Here is a 19,714-nt window from a genome sequence, read left to right on the forward strand (position 1 = left end):
TGGTAGAGATGCAGTCTCGCCATGTTGCCCAAGCTGGTCTCAAACTCCTGGGCTCAAGCAATCCTCCCACCTCTGCCTCTCAAAGTGCTAGGATCAAAGGCATGAGCCACCATACCTGATTAGTTTGCTCATTTTAAGTAAAATAATTCCTTGGATGTTTTTGAAGAGCTGATGATGGTACTATGATTATTATAGAAAGTACAAGGTCCTCTATGCTAGATATAATAATAGTTCCACATTTTGCTATTACCAGCTCTTATATACTCAGAGGCATAAACTTTTAAAATATCATTCCATAATCATTTATATGTACCCATAATATACCTTCTTAATTTTCATGTTGTTTCCCACTTAATTATCTGCCATTAGATATTCAGGAAGTTCCTCAATATGGTAATTTTTATACATGACCAGTTCTACTAAAGTAAAGGTGCCTGGGCAGAAGAGATGTATCATATTCACTCCATGTTATCAATGGCATTAAGTTTTGGCTGGTATAAAACATGACCTCCCCAAACATATTTCCAGAAGAGAAATGTTGTGATCAAAAGTTTAGGTCCCACCAGCACAAGGTAAGGAAATCTGAGCTGTACCTCTGTCACTATTCTAAGATTCAACCCAATCTAAGACCTGATAATTCAATAACTGCATAGACTACCTCTTTTTTTATATGAGTTGATATGAAGAAATTATCCAAGATGCTGGCTGAAAAATATCTGGTTTGAACACAGTAGGTAAAGGTGCCAGATGTTTTTTCCAAGTACTCTACTGTCAGTAGATGAGTGTATACTGTAGCAAAAAGAGAAAAGTTGTCCCAGGGGCTCCCATAAGACAAGCTTACTCTTATTCTTACAAATATAATGTCAGATTCTGAGATGGCAAATATTTTATTTCAGTACATTGAAGAGATTCCCCATCTTACAGTTTTCAGTCACTGTTGAGAAGTCAGTGTAATTTAATTGTCACTCCTCAAAAGTCAATTCCATTTTTTTCTCACTGCCTTTTATATTTTTTCTTTAATTTTGATGTTCTGCAGTTCCACTGTGATATGTCTAGATGGGTATTTATTTTTGTTTACCTAGCTTGAGATTCTCAGCCATTATTTTTTTCAAAATTTCTCTTATATTGCTATGGTTTGAATATGCCCCTCCAAAAAATTCTTAATGCTCATGTGATAGCATTAAGAGGACTTTAAAAGGTGATTAGGCCATGAGGTCTCCTACTTCTTAAATGGGATTAGGTGTTCTTATCAAGGAGCTTGATGGAGGGAGTCGATCCTCTCTTGCCTTCTGCCATGTGAGGATGCAGTAAAATGCCCCTCACCAGACTTCTCAGACTGAAGAACCATGATAAATAATTTTATTTTCTTATAAATTATGGTATCTAGTCTCAGGTATTCTTATTATAGCCCCACAAAACAGACTGAGACAGATATCTTTCTAGAAATCCAATTAGAAGTATATTAGACCTCCTCTACCCCTATTTTCCACATCTCTTGTAACTGTTTTCCAAATTTTGTGTCTCTTGTCTTTCTGAGCTGCATTTTGGATAATTCTTTAGCACTATCTTCCACATCACAAACGCTCTTTTCAACTGTGTTTAATCCACTATTTTCGTGTACCCACTGAATTTTATATCTACAATTATCATATTTTTCAGTACCAGAAGTTATATTTTATACTTCTTAAAAATCTTAATTTTACTGCTTCTTATTTTATATTCCTATTTCGAATCTATTCCTTAATTTCTTTATCATACTAAAACACTGGTTTTAGATTACATATCTGATAGTTCCTATATTTCAAGTGTTTGGAGATTTGATTCTACTGGATATTATGTCTATTGGTTTACAGTCCTCATTCTTTGTCTCTTCATATGTTTTTAAGACTTTTTGGCATGATTTGATATTACTTGGCACTTTGTGGAAATTCTTTAAGTGATAGATTGAAGATACATTCTTCTACAGAAGGGCACACCTAGCCCAGGACTACTTTTAAATAAGTTCCTGGCCTGAAATTTTTCAGAACATACAGGTAGCTTTAATTCAGGCACAGACATGCATGTAAATTGACTTGTAATTACAATTTTCCCCCCTATTTACTGAACACCAGTGTTGAAATAGGTAGCTGTCTTTGTTGTGCCCTTCTGTGATGCAGGTTTATATTTGTAATTTATTCTTACCTGAGGGTGTAGGTGTTCCAACTTTATATGCTATGGCTATCTATTAGGTTCTTTGACCTTGGGCAGGCTCCCTAGACTTTGTCTCTTCTCTCTTTTACTCCAAATGGCCAGTAAAACTGAACACACAAATTCACCAAGAATTGGACAATAGTCCCAGGGTAAAAGCGACTTTATAGAATGCTTCCTTCTCTGGGTTCCAATTTTCACTTTATGTTTGGCCTCTGAAGATTCCATACTTTCTTGCTAGCTCAGTAATTTATTAAAATGTATGTACATTTTAACTTTTATCCCACATTTTAATTGTTTTTAGTGGAAATGTTATTCGTGGCATATAGCCCTCCATACTACTAGAAAGAGAAGTCTTTGTTTGCCATAATGAATTATTTCCAACAATAAAGAGAATTCAGCTTTATGAGTAAGTCAGGAATCTTTCCAATTTAGTTTAAATATTTAGCCTTTTATGTTTAAAAAGTAACTGATCCTTTTTAAAAAGCTCAGATTAATTTTTAAACTGAGGTTTCACAACAAGAAAAAAGCTCTCTTGCTTTTAGTTTTTCTAGTAGTTTGGTTTTTCCAACAAAAAAATATGTAAGTTAGGTTACTGTCCATCCAACAACCTTATCCTACAAATGGGGATGGTTTTAGATCAAGAGCATTAATATGCAGTCTAGAGAACAACTTGTCATTCTTTTGAATAGTCTGGAAATTATTTTACTCCCCACTTACTGAGCATTAGCTAAACAGAGCACAGAGAATTTCCAGATCATGGAGAGGATAATATTTTGTCTTTCTTGCTGGAGTTGCTGCATCAATTCTTTTTTCTTTTTAATTGTGATAAAAAAAACATACGCACACAACATAAAATTCACCATCTTTAAGAGTGTAGTTGAGCAGTGTTAAGTATATTCACATTGTTGTGCAAAGGATCTCTAGAACTTTTTCATCTTGCAGAACTGAAACTCAATACCCATTGAACATCAACTCCCCATCTTCCCCTCCCCCGCTGCACTAATTCTTATACCTAAGGTTTACCAGTAATGGATTCATCGCAAAAGCTATAGTACAAGAATTTACTCATATTTTAGAATCACATTTAATTCTCATATGTAATTGTTTATACAACTCCTGAGAAAATGAGGCTTACTCATTTAGAGTGAGATAATAAGTCAATATTTTTTTTACCAAAACAATATTTTCTAAATCACACGCTAGAATCAAAGAACTTTAGTGCTGATTTAGACATTAAAGGTCAAACTCCTATTCTCTCATGTTGCAAAAAACAAAGCAAATGAGTCCCATGCTTGTGCTAAAACTATAAAATACTAAAGGAGCTCATACAAAGATTTTTGTTTTCATTTCTAGCCATGATAACATGATCACTTTCCAATGAGCAACATTAACAAATGCATAAAAGCCAACGCATTTTAAATCTGGCATCTTAATATTTTATTTCAAAATTAAAATCCATTATTTCCAAATTTAAATGTATTGCATGCAAACTATTTTATCTGGTTTTCATTTGCTATGTTTAAATTTTATTACAGCATCATTTCTCTTGTTCTAAAATATCTCCTATATACATGATAAAACCTTCTCTAAATAAATGTGACTGAGGATTAATTCCATTAAATTCCATATGGACAACCCATTTTCTATAGATAGCTCTTGGTATGATTAGCTCAAATGGTTTTGTGTCATAGTTCTTACTCATCATTTCAGAGTTCACATTTTCCTACAAGCAAATAAAACACTTACCTCTTTATAACATTTATATTTGTGTCAATTCTGCCAAACCTGGACAGGAATTCAAGGTATGGTATAGTGCCCGAGCTGGTCAGGGGGATCTACTTTCAAACAAGAAGAATGACAACATGTTAGAGCATTAAGATCCAAGCAACAGACAGTGTAGGAGAGTTCTAAATCATAGCTCTCATGATGTAATGTAGAACACTATTACTTATTATTGGTAACTGCTTAATTCAGCTGTCAGAGTTGACATGCATTCTCAATAAACTAAGTGCAAAAGGAGCCCTAGAATTCCAGTCTGTTCTCAATTGTTATCTACAAAATTATCTAAAATCTTTATCTAAATCTAAAACCTATCTAAAAAAATAAAATAAGCAGAAATGTATTATATGCTACATATATTAAAGGCAGTGGCTATAGCACAGTTTTACACTCTGAGTTCACAGGAACTTTCTGTACATTCATATAGTTTTAAGGTCGAAAGAGTCATTTTAAAATTAGAAGTCCTATAAGGGATACCATTGGGTCAAGTGGGTCAATATGGACTGTAGATTAAATAAAAGTATTATCTCTCTTTTTTTTTTTTTTTGAGTAGGGGGTCTCACTCATTCACTCAGGTTGGAGAGCAGTGGCATGCTCACAACAATCATAGCTCATGGCAGCCTTGACCTCCTGGGCTCAGATGATTCTTCTACCTTATCATCTTGACTAGCTGGGACCACAGGTGTGCACCACCATGCTTGGCTTTTTTTTTAGAGATGAGTTTTTGCTATGCTGCCCAGGCTAGTCTCAAACTCCTGGGATCAAGTCATCCGCTTACCTCACCCTCCCAAGGTTCTAGGATTACAGGCATGAGTCACTGTGGCCAGCCCCCTAAAAGTATTATCTCAATGTTTAATTTACTGAAGTTGATAACTGCAGTGTGATTATGTAAGAGAATAGTTCTTACTCTTAGGAAATAGACACTGAAGTCTTTAATAGTAAAGAACCATAATACAAGCAACTTCCTCTCAAGCATTTTTTTAAAAGTATATTGTTTATGTATGTTTTGCATACACAGACATAGCTAATGAGAGCTCATGGGAGAAACAAATGAGGTACAATGTTCACAGCAGGTAAATCTGAGTAAAGGGTATTATGGTTATTACTTGTACCATATGGGTGCTATTTGTACTATTCTTATTTTTGCAAATATTCTGAAGGCTTGAAATTTTTTTCTAAATAAAAAGCTAAGTTTTAAATAAAAATAACTATTATCAAAAAGACATTATGAGTCTAAAAGTTAAATAAATATACAATAAATATAAATATATTTTACTGAGCTTCATACATATACACAAAGTACAACTTCCCTTACAGTTGAATGGCTCCCAAGTCTACACAATCAAGTTTGTTATTTACTTAGCCCTTAAAACGCCAGCCTCAAAGCCTGGCATGGTTAGCTCAGTCTTCCCCAATGGATACATTTCTCTTTACTATTTAAAGTATCTATAACTAGGATATGAGACCAGGGGAGAGTGGCTCACAGGGTGGGCCTTATGTAGAAGCCTTTTCCTGGAAAGAACGCCCATGACTTCTATTTCTGATAATACATTTTTTTAGTAGGTAGAATTTTGAACAGACACTTCAAAGCTTCCTTAGTTTTGCAGAAGAGCAAAAACAGATTAAACATGTAGTTCACAATTGTGTGCCCTCCTGGCTTTGGTAGTGATAAGAGTAAATTAGGAAGGGAAGAAATATACATTTACAATAAGTGGACACAGGTGCTTCTCTCAGCATTTCACATGAGAAGCCCTAAAACCACTATCAGAGGTGGTGCCATTTTCTATGTTATGAAGCAGAGGTATGACCTCCCTTCAGTAAGTGCCAGAGAGCTTTGCAAGTTCATCCTACTACAATAACCACCCTGCCTATGATGACAAAGAGATCCATCAAATTATGCAAGCTTTCAACCCATTTCATATTGCTATGTATGGTCTAACACAAATGCTAATTCTAACGTGGTAGAGAAATTCTTGTACTGATGGCTCTCCAAAGCTAAGCCCCTTAGACTATTAAAAGATCTGTTTTAAAATACAAGGAGAGGTTCTGCTCAGTGCTGGCCTTTGTGATGTTTATGATTTTTGCAATTATGTTTAAGAATTATGACCAGCTGAGCATGGTGGCTCATGCCTATAATCCCAGCACTTTGGGAGGCTGAGGTGAGAGGATTGTCTGAGCCCACGGATTTGAGACAAGCCTGGGCAACTTGGCGAGACCTCATCTCTACAATAAATTTAAAAAATTAACTAGGCATGGTGGCTTATGCCTCTGGTTCCAGCGACTTGGAAGGCTGAAGTGGAAGGATCACCTGAGCTCAGCAGGTCGAGGCTGCAGTGGCTGTAAGCGTACCACTGCACTCCAGCCTGGGTGACAGAGTGAGACTCCAACTCAAAAAATAAAAAATAAAAATAAGAATTATGACCATCTGTAGATGAAGTGCTGAAAGCAAATTCCTATACCGGGGCTGGGGGAGGGCAGATTTTTAAATCCGTATCCAACATGTTGATAAGCCTCTTGAAAGAAGACTCTTCAACCTGGCACAACCACTGGGACCAAAACAGAACTATGTTTTCCTTCTCTGGAATCTATTTACCAATTCTTGAAAAAATATTCTAAATTAATATTGAGAGACTGAAGCCACATTTTTAAAAACACAAAATTCACATTACTCTTAATAAAAACTAAGGTACAGGGACTATTACAAGCAAAGCCTCCTCATCCTTCTTGCCCCGATCGATCATTAAAACACTCCTGACACAGTTCTTGAAGTAAAATTAAAGCTAAAGTAAACTCAGACTATAATTGGAAAATTATTTTCTCTTTTTAGGGAGAAATTCCCATGAAATCTTTTATTCGTTTTTTAAGTGTCCAGTTAGGTTTACATTAACCCCTAAAAAAGAAAGGTTGTATCACCACATGGATTTGTCATTAAAAGACCTAGGAAGTCACAGACACTGTGAAGTTTGTGGATGGAGAAGGGAAGTCCTGACTTTCATTCCCAGTGACCTTGGTTTCCTCCAGTGCCCCACATTCCAGGCTTCTAGGCTGGTACACAGGTCACAAGAGCTCAAGGTTCTAGAAAAGTTTGCTTGTCAGTTAGGATAGACTACCAAGACCTGTTTTTTTAAAAAGTCTTTGACGTTCTACAGTTCTCAGGGACTTTTAAAAACAGATGTAGCTTTTAAAAACAGATACACGTTTCATATTTTCTGTACTTTTTCTCTTCCTGCATAGCTGATTAGCTTGGGAAGATTGTCAAAATTTTAAATTAACATTAGATCATGACTATAAGGACACATAACAGGAAAAAATATTTTAATTCTCCATTTAGTATAAAGCATCAGTTAAATCGAGCTTATGAGGAAACTGATGCAATGTTTATAAGGACAAATGTGCTTTAAAAGCAAGAGAACATTACCATATGACACAGCAATTCCTCTTAGGTATGTACCCAAGAGAACTGAAAACATTTGTGCACACAAAAAACTTGTACATGGGCCAGGCTCGGTGGCTCACGCTTGCAATCCTAGCACTCTGGAAAGCCGAGGTGAGCGGATTACCTGAGCTCACAGACTCAAGATCAGCCTGTGCAACTTGGCAAGACCTCATCTCTCCAATAAATCAAAAAATTAGCCAGGAGTGGTGGCACATGCAGATCGAGGCTGCAGTGGCTGTGAGCATACCACTGTACTCCAGCCTGGGCGACAGAGTGAGACTTCAACTCAAAACAAACAAAAACTTGTACACAAACGTTCATAGCAGCACTATTCACAAGAGTCAAAACGTGGAAATAATTCAAAGTTCCATCAGCTGATGAAAGGGTAAACAAAATATGGTATAAATACAATGGACTATTATTCAGCCATAAAAGGAATGGTGTACTGATTCACGCTGCATCATGGGCGAATCTTGAAAGTCTTTATGAGAGAAGACCGACACAAAAGATCATATATTGTATGATTCCATTTATATGAAATGTCCAGAATTTATAGGGACTATAAACTAGTCTAGTGACTATAGAGTGACAGAAATTTGATTAGTGTTTTTCAAGTACTGGCAGAAGGGAAATGGGGAGTCACTTCTAATGGGTCCAGGGTCTCTCATATCCATGATGAAAACGGCCTTGAGTTATATAGTGGTGATGGGAGCAAAGCTCTGAATATACTAGAAACACCAATTAATACATGTTAAAAGGGTGGGTGATTCTATGATATGTAAACCCTGTCTTAATAAAGCTGTCATTTACTTCAAACTTTACTATAAGACTACAGTGATCAAAACAGCCTGGTATTGGTACAAGAACAGGCATATGGACCAACGGAACAAGAGAGAGATTCCAGAAGCAAAACCTTAATTTCTCAGCCAACTCATCTTTGACAAAATTTCCAACAACAAACTCTGGGGAGAGGGGAACCTATTCAGTAAATGGTGCTGGAAAACTGGCTGATCACGTGCAAAAGATTAAAACAGGACCCCTACCTATTACCATACACAAAAATCAACTCTAAATGGATCAACGACCTAAACGTAAAACCTCAAACTATAAGAACCTTAGAAAGTGCAGGAGACACCCTTATGGAAATTGGAACTGGCAATCAATTCCTGATCAAAACCCCAAGTGCCCATGCCATAACAGATAAGATAGACAAGTGAGACCTCATCAAACTGAAAAGCTTCTACAAAGGAAAAGAAAACATCAAGAGAGCAGGGAGACAGCCCACAGAATGGGAAAAAATATTTGCCAACTGTATATCTGACAAGGCCTAACATCTAGGATCTACAAGGAACTCAAACATGGTGAAAGGAAGAAAACAAACAGCCCCATTAAAAAGTGGGCAAAAGACAGGAATAGACACATCTCAAAAGAAGATATACAGGCAGCCAACAGACACATGAAAAAGTTCTCAGCTTCACTAATCATCAGAGAAATGTATAACAAAACCACATTGAAATACCACCTAACCTCATTAAGAGTGGCCAACATTAATAAAACAAACAACAGATGCTTTTGAGGATGTGGAGAAAAGGAACGCTTCTACACTGCTGGTGGGAATGCAAACTAATGCAACCTCTTTGGAAAACAGTGTGGCAATTTCTGAAAGAATTAGAAATTGACCTTCCATATGACTCAGCAATCCCCCTATTGGGAATATACTCGGAGGAACTCAAATCATTCTATAAAAAAGATATCTGCACACACATGTTTACTGCAGCACTACTCACAATAGCAAAAACATGGAACCAACAGTGCTGCCCATTGAAACTGGACTGGATTTTAAAAATGTGGTACATATACACAATGGAATATTAAGCCATAAAGAAGGACAAACGTATGGACTTCGCAGCAACATGGATGGATTTAGAGTCTATCATACTCAGTGATCTATCACAGAAACAGAAAACTGAGTACCACATGTTCACACTCATAAACGAACCTTGAACAATTATCATAATACCATGAGAAAGGGATTGGCAGTAGTGGAAAACTGCCAGGGGAGGGGTGGTGGGATTGGCAGTACTGGGAAACTGCCAGGGGACAAGGGCTGGGGAACACCTCATCAACAAGATTACCTGCATAATGAACATTTGTATACCTAACCCTGAATTGTACCCGACATCTTTAAAATAAAAAATTTAAAAAAACAAAGCTATCATTTAAAATGTAGATAACAATAAAGAGTGATGTGAAAAAAATCAGTATGTACTATATATTCACCAGTATAAAAGTGAATAAAGGGAAAACATTTTAAAAATGAGAAGAGAAAAGTACATTGTCTTCCTTTCCCCCTTTCCTATCTTCCCTAACAATTCAGTCCTAAAGTTATATGGGGCAGAGAAAAAAGGTGTCTGCAGTGTTGGGGAAGCCACGGTAGTCCAGAGGAGGATATGGCGTGAGAATGACATCATCACAGTGGGGTGTCAGAGCCAAATGGGGTGAAAAAGGCATCCACATGGGACAGAGGAAATGCTGAGATTAGATGAGTCACATAAGAGGGAGACTGATCCAAAAAGTAGACATATAAAAGACAACAGAAGTCAAGTTTCTCACTCAGTGAGAGGGTAGATACAATCCTGGAAAAGGAGAAGCTAGAACGATCCCTGGAGTGTCGCAATCAAATTGATGGTAATGGTGCAAACTCTTGGTTCTCAATATGCACAAAGAGACTGATACAGAATAAATGAGATGTAAGTGTGTATATAATGTATGTGAAAAAAATGTATCATCTAGAGCTCTGTTCACTGAGAGGGCCTGGCAATAGTGATATTCCAACTGTATAAATAGCACTTGTGCTCAAATCTTGACTTCTCGATATCTTCTTTCATTCCAAGAAACAGGGGCTCTTTGGAAAAATGGCTGATTCTGGGACCAAAGCAAGGAAAGTACAGATGAGCTTGGAATATCTTAGATCAGAAAGCAAAGAAGTACTCAAAGAATGATGTGGGTATGTCAAATGGATACTGAAACCAGCTCGGGAGAGCTCCTACTGACCAAAGTGGGAATAATTTAAATATCAAAAGAAATAATGAAAATAATGAACCTACAGCCCACATAAAAGGAAACCTTGGGTCGTCCCTGCAAATACCTAAATAATAAATGAATACTTTGAAAGTTTGGTAAGTAGAATATTTACTAGTTTTAAAGCCTCTCTCACAAAATACTTAATAATTGCAAAGTGGATACCATGGAAAAGTCTGACAGATCTTACCTTAAGTGATCAAAGTGACTATCAGCAGTGATGAGACAAACTAAAGTCATGTGCACTCTAATAAAATGCAAAGAGAAGAATACAACATTGCTGCTGTAATATTTCTGACAAAGATGTAAGCCTAGATCTAGTCATAAGAAAACACCAGATAAACTCAAACTGGGGACATTCTACAAAATAACAGGTCTGCAACCTTCACAATGATCAGGATATAAAAGCCAAAGAAAGACTGAAGAACCGTTTTAGACTGAAGGGTACTAAAGAGATATGACAACCAAATGCAACGTATGATTCTGACCTGGTTCGTATAAAACATATGTGGGCAAAACCTGGCTGAACTCTGGGGCTGAGGTACATGTAATGAGTTGATGTTAACTTCTTTACTTTGATGGTTGGATTGTGATTATTATAGGACGGTGTCCTTGTACAAAGAAAATACACACAAAAATATTTGGGGATAATGGAGCAAGTTAGTCTCAAATAATTTGGAAAAAATGGTTTTTTGCACTATATTTCCAACTTTTCTGTAATTTTGTTATTTCTTTTAAACAGGATAAAGCAGAGAAGCTGTGCAGAGAAAACTCAAAACAGACCAGCCATTCCACAGAAAACAACTAAGAACTCTGATAAAATAATAATAATAATATCTAAAGACTCTGGAGAGTAAACAAAAGCAGGCACATTATGGAGGAAGGCAAAACTTAGAGAAGGGATAGGTACAGATGGAGTTTCCTGTTTCTTAACGGCTTTTAGCCTGAGGACTAGTCACAGTCACTGCCCAACAAAGAACAACTAAACTCCAGTTGTCTCTCCAGTCTAAAGGACTCATACAAAACCCAAAGTAACCATAGCCACTAGAAAATGTGAGGGATATTTCCAACTTTCTCTCAAAGGAGAGAGACAGAGGAGGAGACCCACTTAACCATGTATATGCAGGTCAGATTCAAAGAGACTCAGATAAGAATAAAGGAACTGAAACAAAGTATGATTTACTCCCTACTACAGGTGACACAGAGTTTGCAAGTTAATTGTCTGTCAGAAAAAGTGTCAAAAATCTTCAGAGGACTATAACAGAATCCAGAGTCCTCACAACACATCATTCACAATGTTTAGCACTACACTGTCTAATAAACAGTCATAGCCACATGTGACTACTGAGTACTTGACATGTGATTAACACAACTATTACATGGGTTTTTCTGGCTTTATTTAATGTTAATTTAAAAATAGTATCGATTCAGTTATCAGAAAACTTTTTAAGTGTGTTTAGAACAGCTAAGTAAGTGAATCTAAGATTTCAGCTATAAATGTTATGAAATTTACATTTATGAAATTTAGAAAATGTTAAACTACATATGTGGCTCACAGTGCATCTGTTGGACAACTCTGGTCTAGGATATTATCCAAACATACTCAAATATGAACAAACAGGGAAATAAGACCCTTATCAAGTGAAAAGACAATCAATGCAGTCCAACCCTGAGATGACAGCGCGTTAGAATTACTAGATAAGGACTTGAAAGCAGCTAGTTTAACTATGTTCAATGAATTAAAAGAAATATGCACATAATTGAATTAAAAAATAAGAAATCTAAGCAAGTAAATAAAAATCATAAAAGCAAACTAAATGGAAATTCTAGAACTACATTATACAACACCTAAAATTGAAAATTAGAATTTGAGACTAGCCTAAACAGCATAGTGAGACCTTGGATCTATAAAACATTTAAAAATTAACCAGGCATGGTGGCGTGTGCTTGTAGTTCCAGCTACTTGGGAGGCTGACACAAGAGGATCTTTTGATCCCAGAAGTTGGAGGTTGTGGTGAGCTGTGATTGTGCCACTGCACTCCAGCCTGAGCAACAGAGTGAGATACTGACTTTAAAAAGTTAGTTAATTAATTTAATTAAAACTAACTGAATGGGCTTAATAGCAGAATGGAGATGATAAGAGTCAGTGAACATAAAGCTAGATCAACAGACCATATCCAACCTGGATAATACAGAGAATAAAAGACGTTTAAAAATCAGAGCCTCAGCTGGGCATGGTAGGTCATGCCTATAATCCCAGCACTTTTGAAGAATGAGTCAGGAGGATTGCTTAAGGCCAGGAGTTTGTCACCAGTCTGGGCAACATAGCAAGATCCCATCTCTACCAAAAAAAATTAGCCAGGCATGGTATTACACGTCTGTACTCCCATCTACTTGGGAGGCTGAGCTGGGAGGATCACTTGAGTCAAGTGTTTCAAGGCTGCGGTGAGCTATGATCATGCCATGCACTCCAGCCTGAGCGACAGAGTCAGATTGTATCTCTTAAAAAAACAAAACGACACAAAATGAACAGAGCTTCAAGGGCCAGTGGGACAATATCAAATGTCTAAGAGAGAAGAGAATGAGGCAGAAGAAATATTTGAGAAATAATGGCTGAAAACTTCCCAAATTCAAAGAAAGACAAAATTAAAGGAGAGAGAAAACCTTGAGATAGTAACATAGCATGCACAAGAAGAAACAAAAAATAAAAGTATATATATTTTTAAAAATCAGTGAAAGAAACGAGAGCCAGTCCCTGAGGTTAAGACTGAAATTTAGAAATGCCTAAAATTCATTGAGCTATGCATTTTTATAATTCTCCTATGTTGTTTATGTTGTTTATAATTCTCTTATGTTGAAAGCATGCAAATTCTAGAAAGAATTATGTTTTTAAATACTATTAAATAACATAAAGCCAGACTCTGATTAAGAACTAATGAATAATTAAAATATATATTTGTCTGTGTGTGTGTGTACACACATTCAGTTATTGGGTTGAAAGCAATACTAATGATATTTCAGCCCAATTTTTCCACTCTTGTAATTACCATATTGATCATTATAGACTTATCTGAGAGCATGTAACTTCGACTGCATTTTGTATTCCTTTTTTGAGGGCCCTAATGGCACATTTTAATTCTTTCCATCCCCCTGATATGGTACACCACCAGGTGGCCCACTCCACATTCCTTCACACATAACTGCATCACCCCCTGTTGCAAACCCTTCACTGGCTCCCTATAGCTTTCGGGATAAAGGTCCAACTGTTTTACAAAGCTGTTTTACGGCCTGGGCTCCCTAGCCACAACCTGATCCTCATCCCTTCACTTCAGATATAAATGACTCTCCCCAGATCCCCAAGCATGGCAGGCTGATTCACATCCGAGCTTTCCCGTAGGCTGTCTCCTTTGCCTGAAAATGACCTTGTCTTCCTCTCTCATCTAGCTAATGCCCATTCCCCAGTCAAAACTAAGGTGATACCCCACCTTTCAAAAAGCCTTTGTGGACTCCCACCCTTCATGGTCCTAGAGCTCTTCCTTCTCCAAAGCCCAAGCTACCCTGTAATGACTCCCTCCCATCCCAGCACATGCCAACACTCCATGAATGTCTCACTGGGTTGGGAGCTACTCAAGGCAGGCCCCAGTCTGACTTACCTGCACCCCCAGTGTCTTGCATTGGGGCTACATGTAGTAGACATTCAATAACCATTTGCTATAAGAACTCACGCCAAAATACTAAGTTCCAAAATATAAGTTGACCAAATACATGTATATGGAATCTTAAAAAAAAAAAAAGGAACTGGTTGGAGCAGTGCTATGTGCAAAATATGACCAACTATCCACTGATTGTGATTATCCAATAGGCCTTAATTAAGTAAATTGTAAGAAATAAACAAAACTTCAATTGTTCATTTGCAACAGTGGGGAGGAAAGGTTACAGGCGCCTCTGATCTATGGCAATTGAACTGTTCTAAGTATTTACAATACATCGTACCTGAGCCAAAACATCTTGAAACTGTTCTCTCGTGAGAGGCATCAGGAAGTCTGTAATAATTCTTCTCAGTTCACTTTTTGACACGGTCAGGTTCTGACCAGTATCGAGTAGCTGAAAGGTTTTTTTCAACTCATCCCCTTTATTGGTAATTTTTTGAAATAAAATCCGTTTAACATCTAAGGACGACAGTATTGGATTTGCAACAGCAGTGGCTATAAAAGAGATACAGCTATTTATTAAACATTTAAAGCTGAAATAACAAATAAAAATCCTTCCACTGTTTAATAGAATCAAACAAACTTCTAAAACAGTATTTCTTCTACTCTGTATCTGGGTTTACCCGTCTAATCATTAAATAACTTGTAATGCAAAATCTACAGTCATTTTTTAACTCTGAAATTTGATCAATATAGAATAACAGTAATAACATTAGAAAGAAAAAAAAACAAGATAATCTTCCCTATAAAGGACATAGGTCACTACAAGTGAAAAACATGGATACTGGATACTGGCAGAAATTTAGTTAATAATTAATATCATTAAATAAATCTTTAAAACATCATACTCATCTTTTATCCCCTTGCCAATTTTTGAGGCAAAAGTATGTAATGTTGTTTGTTTATTTATACATACTAAAACAAGATAATAACATATACATTGTTTGCAAATTGCCTTATGTATCATAATTTGCTTTTTTAAATTTTATTTTATTTTAGATTCAAGGGGTACATGTGCAGGCTTGTTACATAGAGCTATTGCGTGGTGGTGAAGTTTGGATGTCTATTGAGACCATCACCCAGGGAGTGAGCTTGGCACCCAGTGGGTGGTTTATCGACTCTTACTCCCCTCACTCCCTCCCTGCCCCCTGTAGGAGTCTCCAGTGTTTGTTATTCCCATCCGTATGCTCATGTGTACCCAGTGCTTAGCTCCCACTTATAAGTGAGAACATGCGGTGTTCAGTTTTCTGTTTCTGTGATAAATGTATTATCTTATACCAATCAGCTAAGGCCTTAGAATATGGCCTTAGAATAATGGTCTCTAGTTGCATCCATGTTGCTGTAAAGGACATGGTTTTGTTCTTTTTAATGGTTGTGTAGTATTCTATAGTATATATGTACCACGTTTTCCTTATCCAGTCCACCACTGATGGGTACCTAGGTTGGTTCTATGTTTTTGCTTTTGTGAATAGTGCTGCAATAAACATTAGATGCAGGTGTCTTTTTTGGTAGAACAATTTATGCTACTTTGGGTATACAACCAGTAGTGGGATTGCTGAGTCGAATGGTAAATCTATTTTTAGTTCTTTGAGAAATCTCCAAACTGTTTTCCAGAGGGGCGAACTAGCTTACATTTCCATGAACAGCGTAGGAACATTCGCTTTTCTCCACAGTTTCCCCAACATCTGTTGTTTCTTAACTTTTTAATAATGGCCATTCTGATTGGTATAAGATAATATATCATTGTGGCTTTGATTTGCATTGCTCTGACAACTAGTGATGTTGAGCATTTTGTCGTATGTTTGTTGGCCGCTTGTATATCTTCCTTTGAGAAGTGTCTGTTCATGTCCTTTGCCTCTTTTTGCTGGGGTTATTTGTCTTTTTGTTTTTTTCCTATCAATTCATGTGAGTCCTTATAGATTCTGGATATCAGTACTTTGTTGGATGAATAGTTTGCAGAGATTTTCTCCCATTCTGTAGATTTTCTATTTACTGATGTTTTCTTTTGTCATGCAGATGTTCTTTAGTTTAATTAGGTTCCACTTGTCAATTTTAATTGTTGCTGCATTTGCTTTTGAGGACTTGTTCACAAATTCGTTGCCGAGGCTGATGTCTAGTAGTGTTTTCTAGGCTTTCTTCTAGGATTTGTATAGTTTGGGGTTTTATGTTTAAGTCATTAATCCATCCTGAGATAATTATGTTTTGTTTTGCCTTTTTTTAATTTTAAAGATGTGAGGTACAATTCAGGGTTAGATACACAAATGTTCATTATGCAGGTACCCTTGTTGATGAGGTGTGCCTCTCCCTCCCCCTGGCAGTTTCCCTCAACTGCCAGTCCCACCCTCTCTCCCCTGGCATTTTCCCACTACTGCCAATCCCTTTCTTATAGTATTGCGATAATTGTTCAAGGTGTGTTTATGAGTGAGAACATATGGTACTCTGTTCTTTGTTTCTGTGATAGATCACTGAGTGTGATAGATTCTAAATTCACCCAAGTTGCTGCGAGGCACATATGTTTGTCCTACTTTATGGTTGTATAATATTCCATTGTGTATATGTACCACATGTTTTTAATCCAGTCCAGCTTCGATAGGTAGCATGGTTGGTTCCATGTTTTATATGCTGAGAGATAGGGGTCCAGCTTCATTCTTCTGCATATAGTTAGCCAATTTTCCCAGCATCATTTGTTAAACAGGGTGTCCTTTTCCCAGTGTTTGTTTTTGTCAACTTTGTCAAAGATGAGATCGTTGTAGGTTAGTGGTTTTATTTCTGGGTTCTCTATTCTGTTCCATTGGTCTATGTGCCTACTTTTGTACTATTACTATGCTGTTTGGTTACTGTGGCCTTGTAGTAAAATCTGAAGTTCAGCAATGTGATCCCTCCAGGTTTGCTCTTTTTTCTTTTTCTTTTTTTTTTTGAGTTGGAGTCACACTCTGTCACTCAGACTGGAGTGCAGTGGCCGTTCCTGGCCACCGCAGCCTCAACCTGCTGGGCTCCGCGATCCTTCCGCCTCAGCATTCCAAGTAGCTGGAACTATAGGCACGCGCTACCACGCCGGCTAATTTTTTGATTTATTGTAGAGATGAGGTCTTGCCAAGTTGCCTAGGCAGGTCTCGAACCCGCGGGCTCCGGCAATCCACTCACCTCGGCCTCCCAAAGCGTGGCATTATAGGTTGAGTCACTGAGCCCAGCCTGCTCTTTTTTCTTAAGAGGTCTTTGGCTATCAGGCTCTTTTTTGCTTCCATATGAATGTAAGTATTGCTTTTTCTAGATTTGTAAAAAAATAATATTGGTGGTTTCACAGGGATTGTGTTGAATATGTAGATTGCTTTAGGCGGTATGGACATTTTAACAACATTGATTTTTCCAAACTATGAGCATGGAATGATTTTCCATTTGTTTGTGCCATCTTTTATTTCTTTCAGCAGTGTTTTGTAGTTCTTATTGTAGAGATACTTCACTCTTTTGGTTAGGTATATTCTGAAGTACTTTTGTGTGTGTGTGGTTATTGTAAATGGGATTGTGTTCTTGATTGTGTTCTGATGACAGCAACAGGGGAAGGGGCAGGGGCCAGGGATCTCTATTAGTGTATAGAAATACAACTGACTTTTTATTGATGATTTTGTATCCCAAGACTTTACTGAGGTCGTTTATCAGTGCCAGGAGTCTTTTGGTGGAATCTTTAGGGTTTTCTAGATAGAATCACATCATCTGCAAAGAGAAATATTTTAACTTGCTCTTTTTCTACTTGGATACCTTTTATTTCTTTCTCTTGCTCTGGCTAGGACTTCTAGTACTATGTTAAGTAGGAGGGCGAAAGTGGACATCCTTATCTTATTCCAGTTCTTAAGAGGAATGCTTCTAACTTCCGCCCATTATGTATGATGCTGTCTGTGGGTTTGTCATAGATCATTCTTATTATTTTGAGGAATATTCCTTTGGTGCCTAGATGGTAAAGGGTTTTTATCATGAAGAGATTTTATCAAATGTTTTTTCTGTGTCTACTGAGATAATCATGTGGTTCTTGTTTTTACTACTGTTTATGTGGTGAATTACATTTATTGATTTGTGCATATTGACTAGCCTTGCATCCCAGGCATAAAGCATACCTGATCATGATAAATGACCTTTTTTATGTGCTGCTGGATTGGTTTTCTAGTATTTAACTGCACCCATTTTTTTTCTTTTTAAGTTGGAGTCTCACTCCGTCACTGCTGTAGAGCAGTGGCATGCTCACGGTCACCCCAGCGTCGACCTGCTGGGCTCTGGGAATCCTTCTGCCTCAGCCTTCCAAGTAGCTGGAACTACAGGCATCTGTTACTGCGCCCGGCTAATTTTTTATTTATTTTTTATTGTAGAGATGAGGTCCACCAAGTTGCTCGGGTTGATCTTGAACCTGTGGGCTCAGGTAATCCACTCGCCTCAGCCTCCCAAAGTGCTGGAATTACAGGCTGAGCCACTGAGCCCGGCTGGTTTTCTAGTATTTAATTGAGAGTTTTTGTGTCTATGTTCGTTAAGGGTCTTGGCCTGTAGTTTTCTTTTTTTCCTTTGTTGTGTCTTTGCCATTTTTTTATGACAGGATGATATTACTGTGAAGAATGAGTTAATGAGTGTCCTTGCTTCTCGATTGCTTGGAATACTTTCAGTTAGGATTGGTACCAGTTCTTCATACATCTAGTAGAATTCAGTTGTGAATCTGCCTGGTCCAGGGCTTTGTTTGGTAGGTAGGTTTTTATTCTATTACTGATTCCATTTTGTGGCTTGTTATTGGTCTATCCCACATTTCAATTTCTTCCTGTTTTAATTTTGAGTGGCTGTATGGTTCCAGGAATTTATCCATTTCTGCTAGATTTTCTAATTTACACACATACAGATGGTTATAGTAATCTCTGATAATCGTTCATATTTTTTCAGTATCAATTGTAACATAGCCTTTTTCAGGTTTGAGGGCATTTGTTTTAAATCTCTCTCTCTCTCGTTTATTCTTTCAAAGAACCAGTTTTTTGACTTATTGATCCTTTGCATTTTTGTTGTTTTTGTTGTTCTCAATTTTTTAGTTGGTGTGGGTGTGTAATGTTATAAACTTTTCTCTTGGCACTGTTTTGATGGCATCCCATAGGTTTTCGTATGTTGTGTCTTTATTTTCATTTGTTTCTAAAAATATTTTTATTTCTGTCTTTATTTCATTCTTTACCCAAAAATTATTTAGGAGCAAGTTGTTTAATTTCCATGTATTTTTGTGTTTTTGAGAGTTCCTCCTTGTGTTGATTTCTATTTTTATTCTGCTGTCATCAGAGAAGATGCTTGGTATAATTTCAACTTTTTGGAATTTATTCTAACTGGATTTATGACCAAGTATGTGGTCAACCTTAGAGTATGTTTCATGTGCAGATAAGAAGAATGTATTTTAAGTCTAAGATTTCTTTGCCAGTTTTCTGCTTCAACACAGTTTCCTACCTAAAACTGTTAGTGGGATATTGAAGTTCTCCACTAATATTGTGTGGCTATCTATGTCTTC

At 37.0% G+C, this 19,714-nt stretch overlaps 1 protein-coding gene across 1 annotated transcript in view; it reads right to left on the reverse strand.

The window, feature by feature from the left end:
- Nucleotides 1–19,714, reverse strand: part of EFCAB6 (EF-hand calcium binding domain 6) — a 265,088-nt gene that overhangs the window by 210,800 nt on the left and 34,574 nt on the right. Inside the window, exons 3-4 of the mRNA XM_008058673.2 lie at nucleotides 14,480–14,691; nucleotides 3,937–4,025 (exon numbers count right to left, since the gene is read on the reverse strand). Coding sequence (XP_008056864.1) covers nucleotides 3,937–4,025; nucleotides 14,480–14,691 — 301 coding nt within the window. The remainder of the gene's footprint in view (nucleotides 1–3,936; nucleotides 4,026–14,479; nucleotides 14,692–19,714) is intronic.

Source organism: Carlito syrichta, unplaced genomic scaffold (genome assembly GCF_000164805.1).
Source record: "Carlito syrichta isolate Samal-C Ts95f unplaced genomic scaffold, Tarsius_syrichta-2.0.1 Scaffold303575, whole genome shotgun sequence".
In the NCBI taxonomy this organism is placed as follows: Eukaryota; Metazoa; Chordata; class Mammalia; order Primates; family Tarsiidae; genus Carlito; species Carlito syrichta.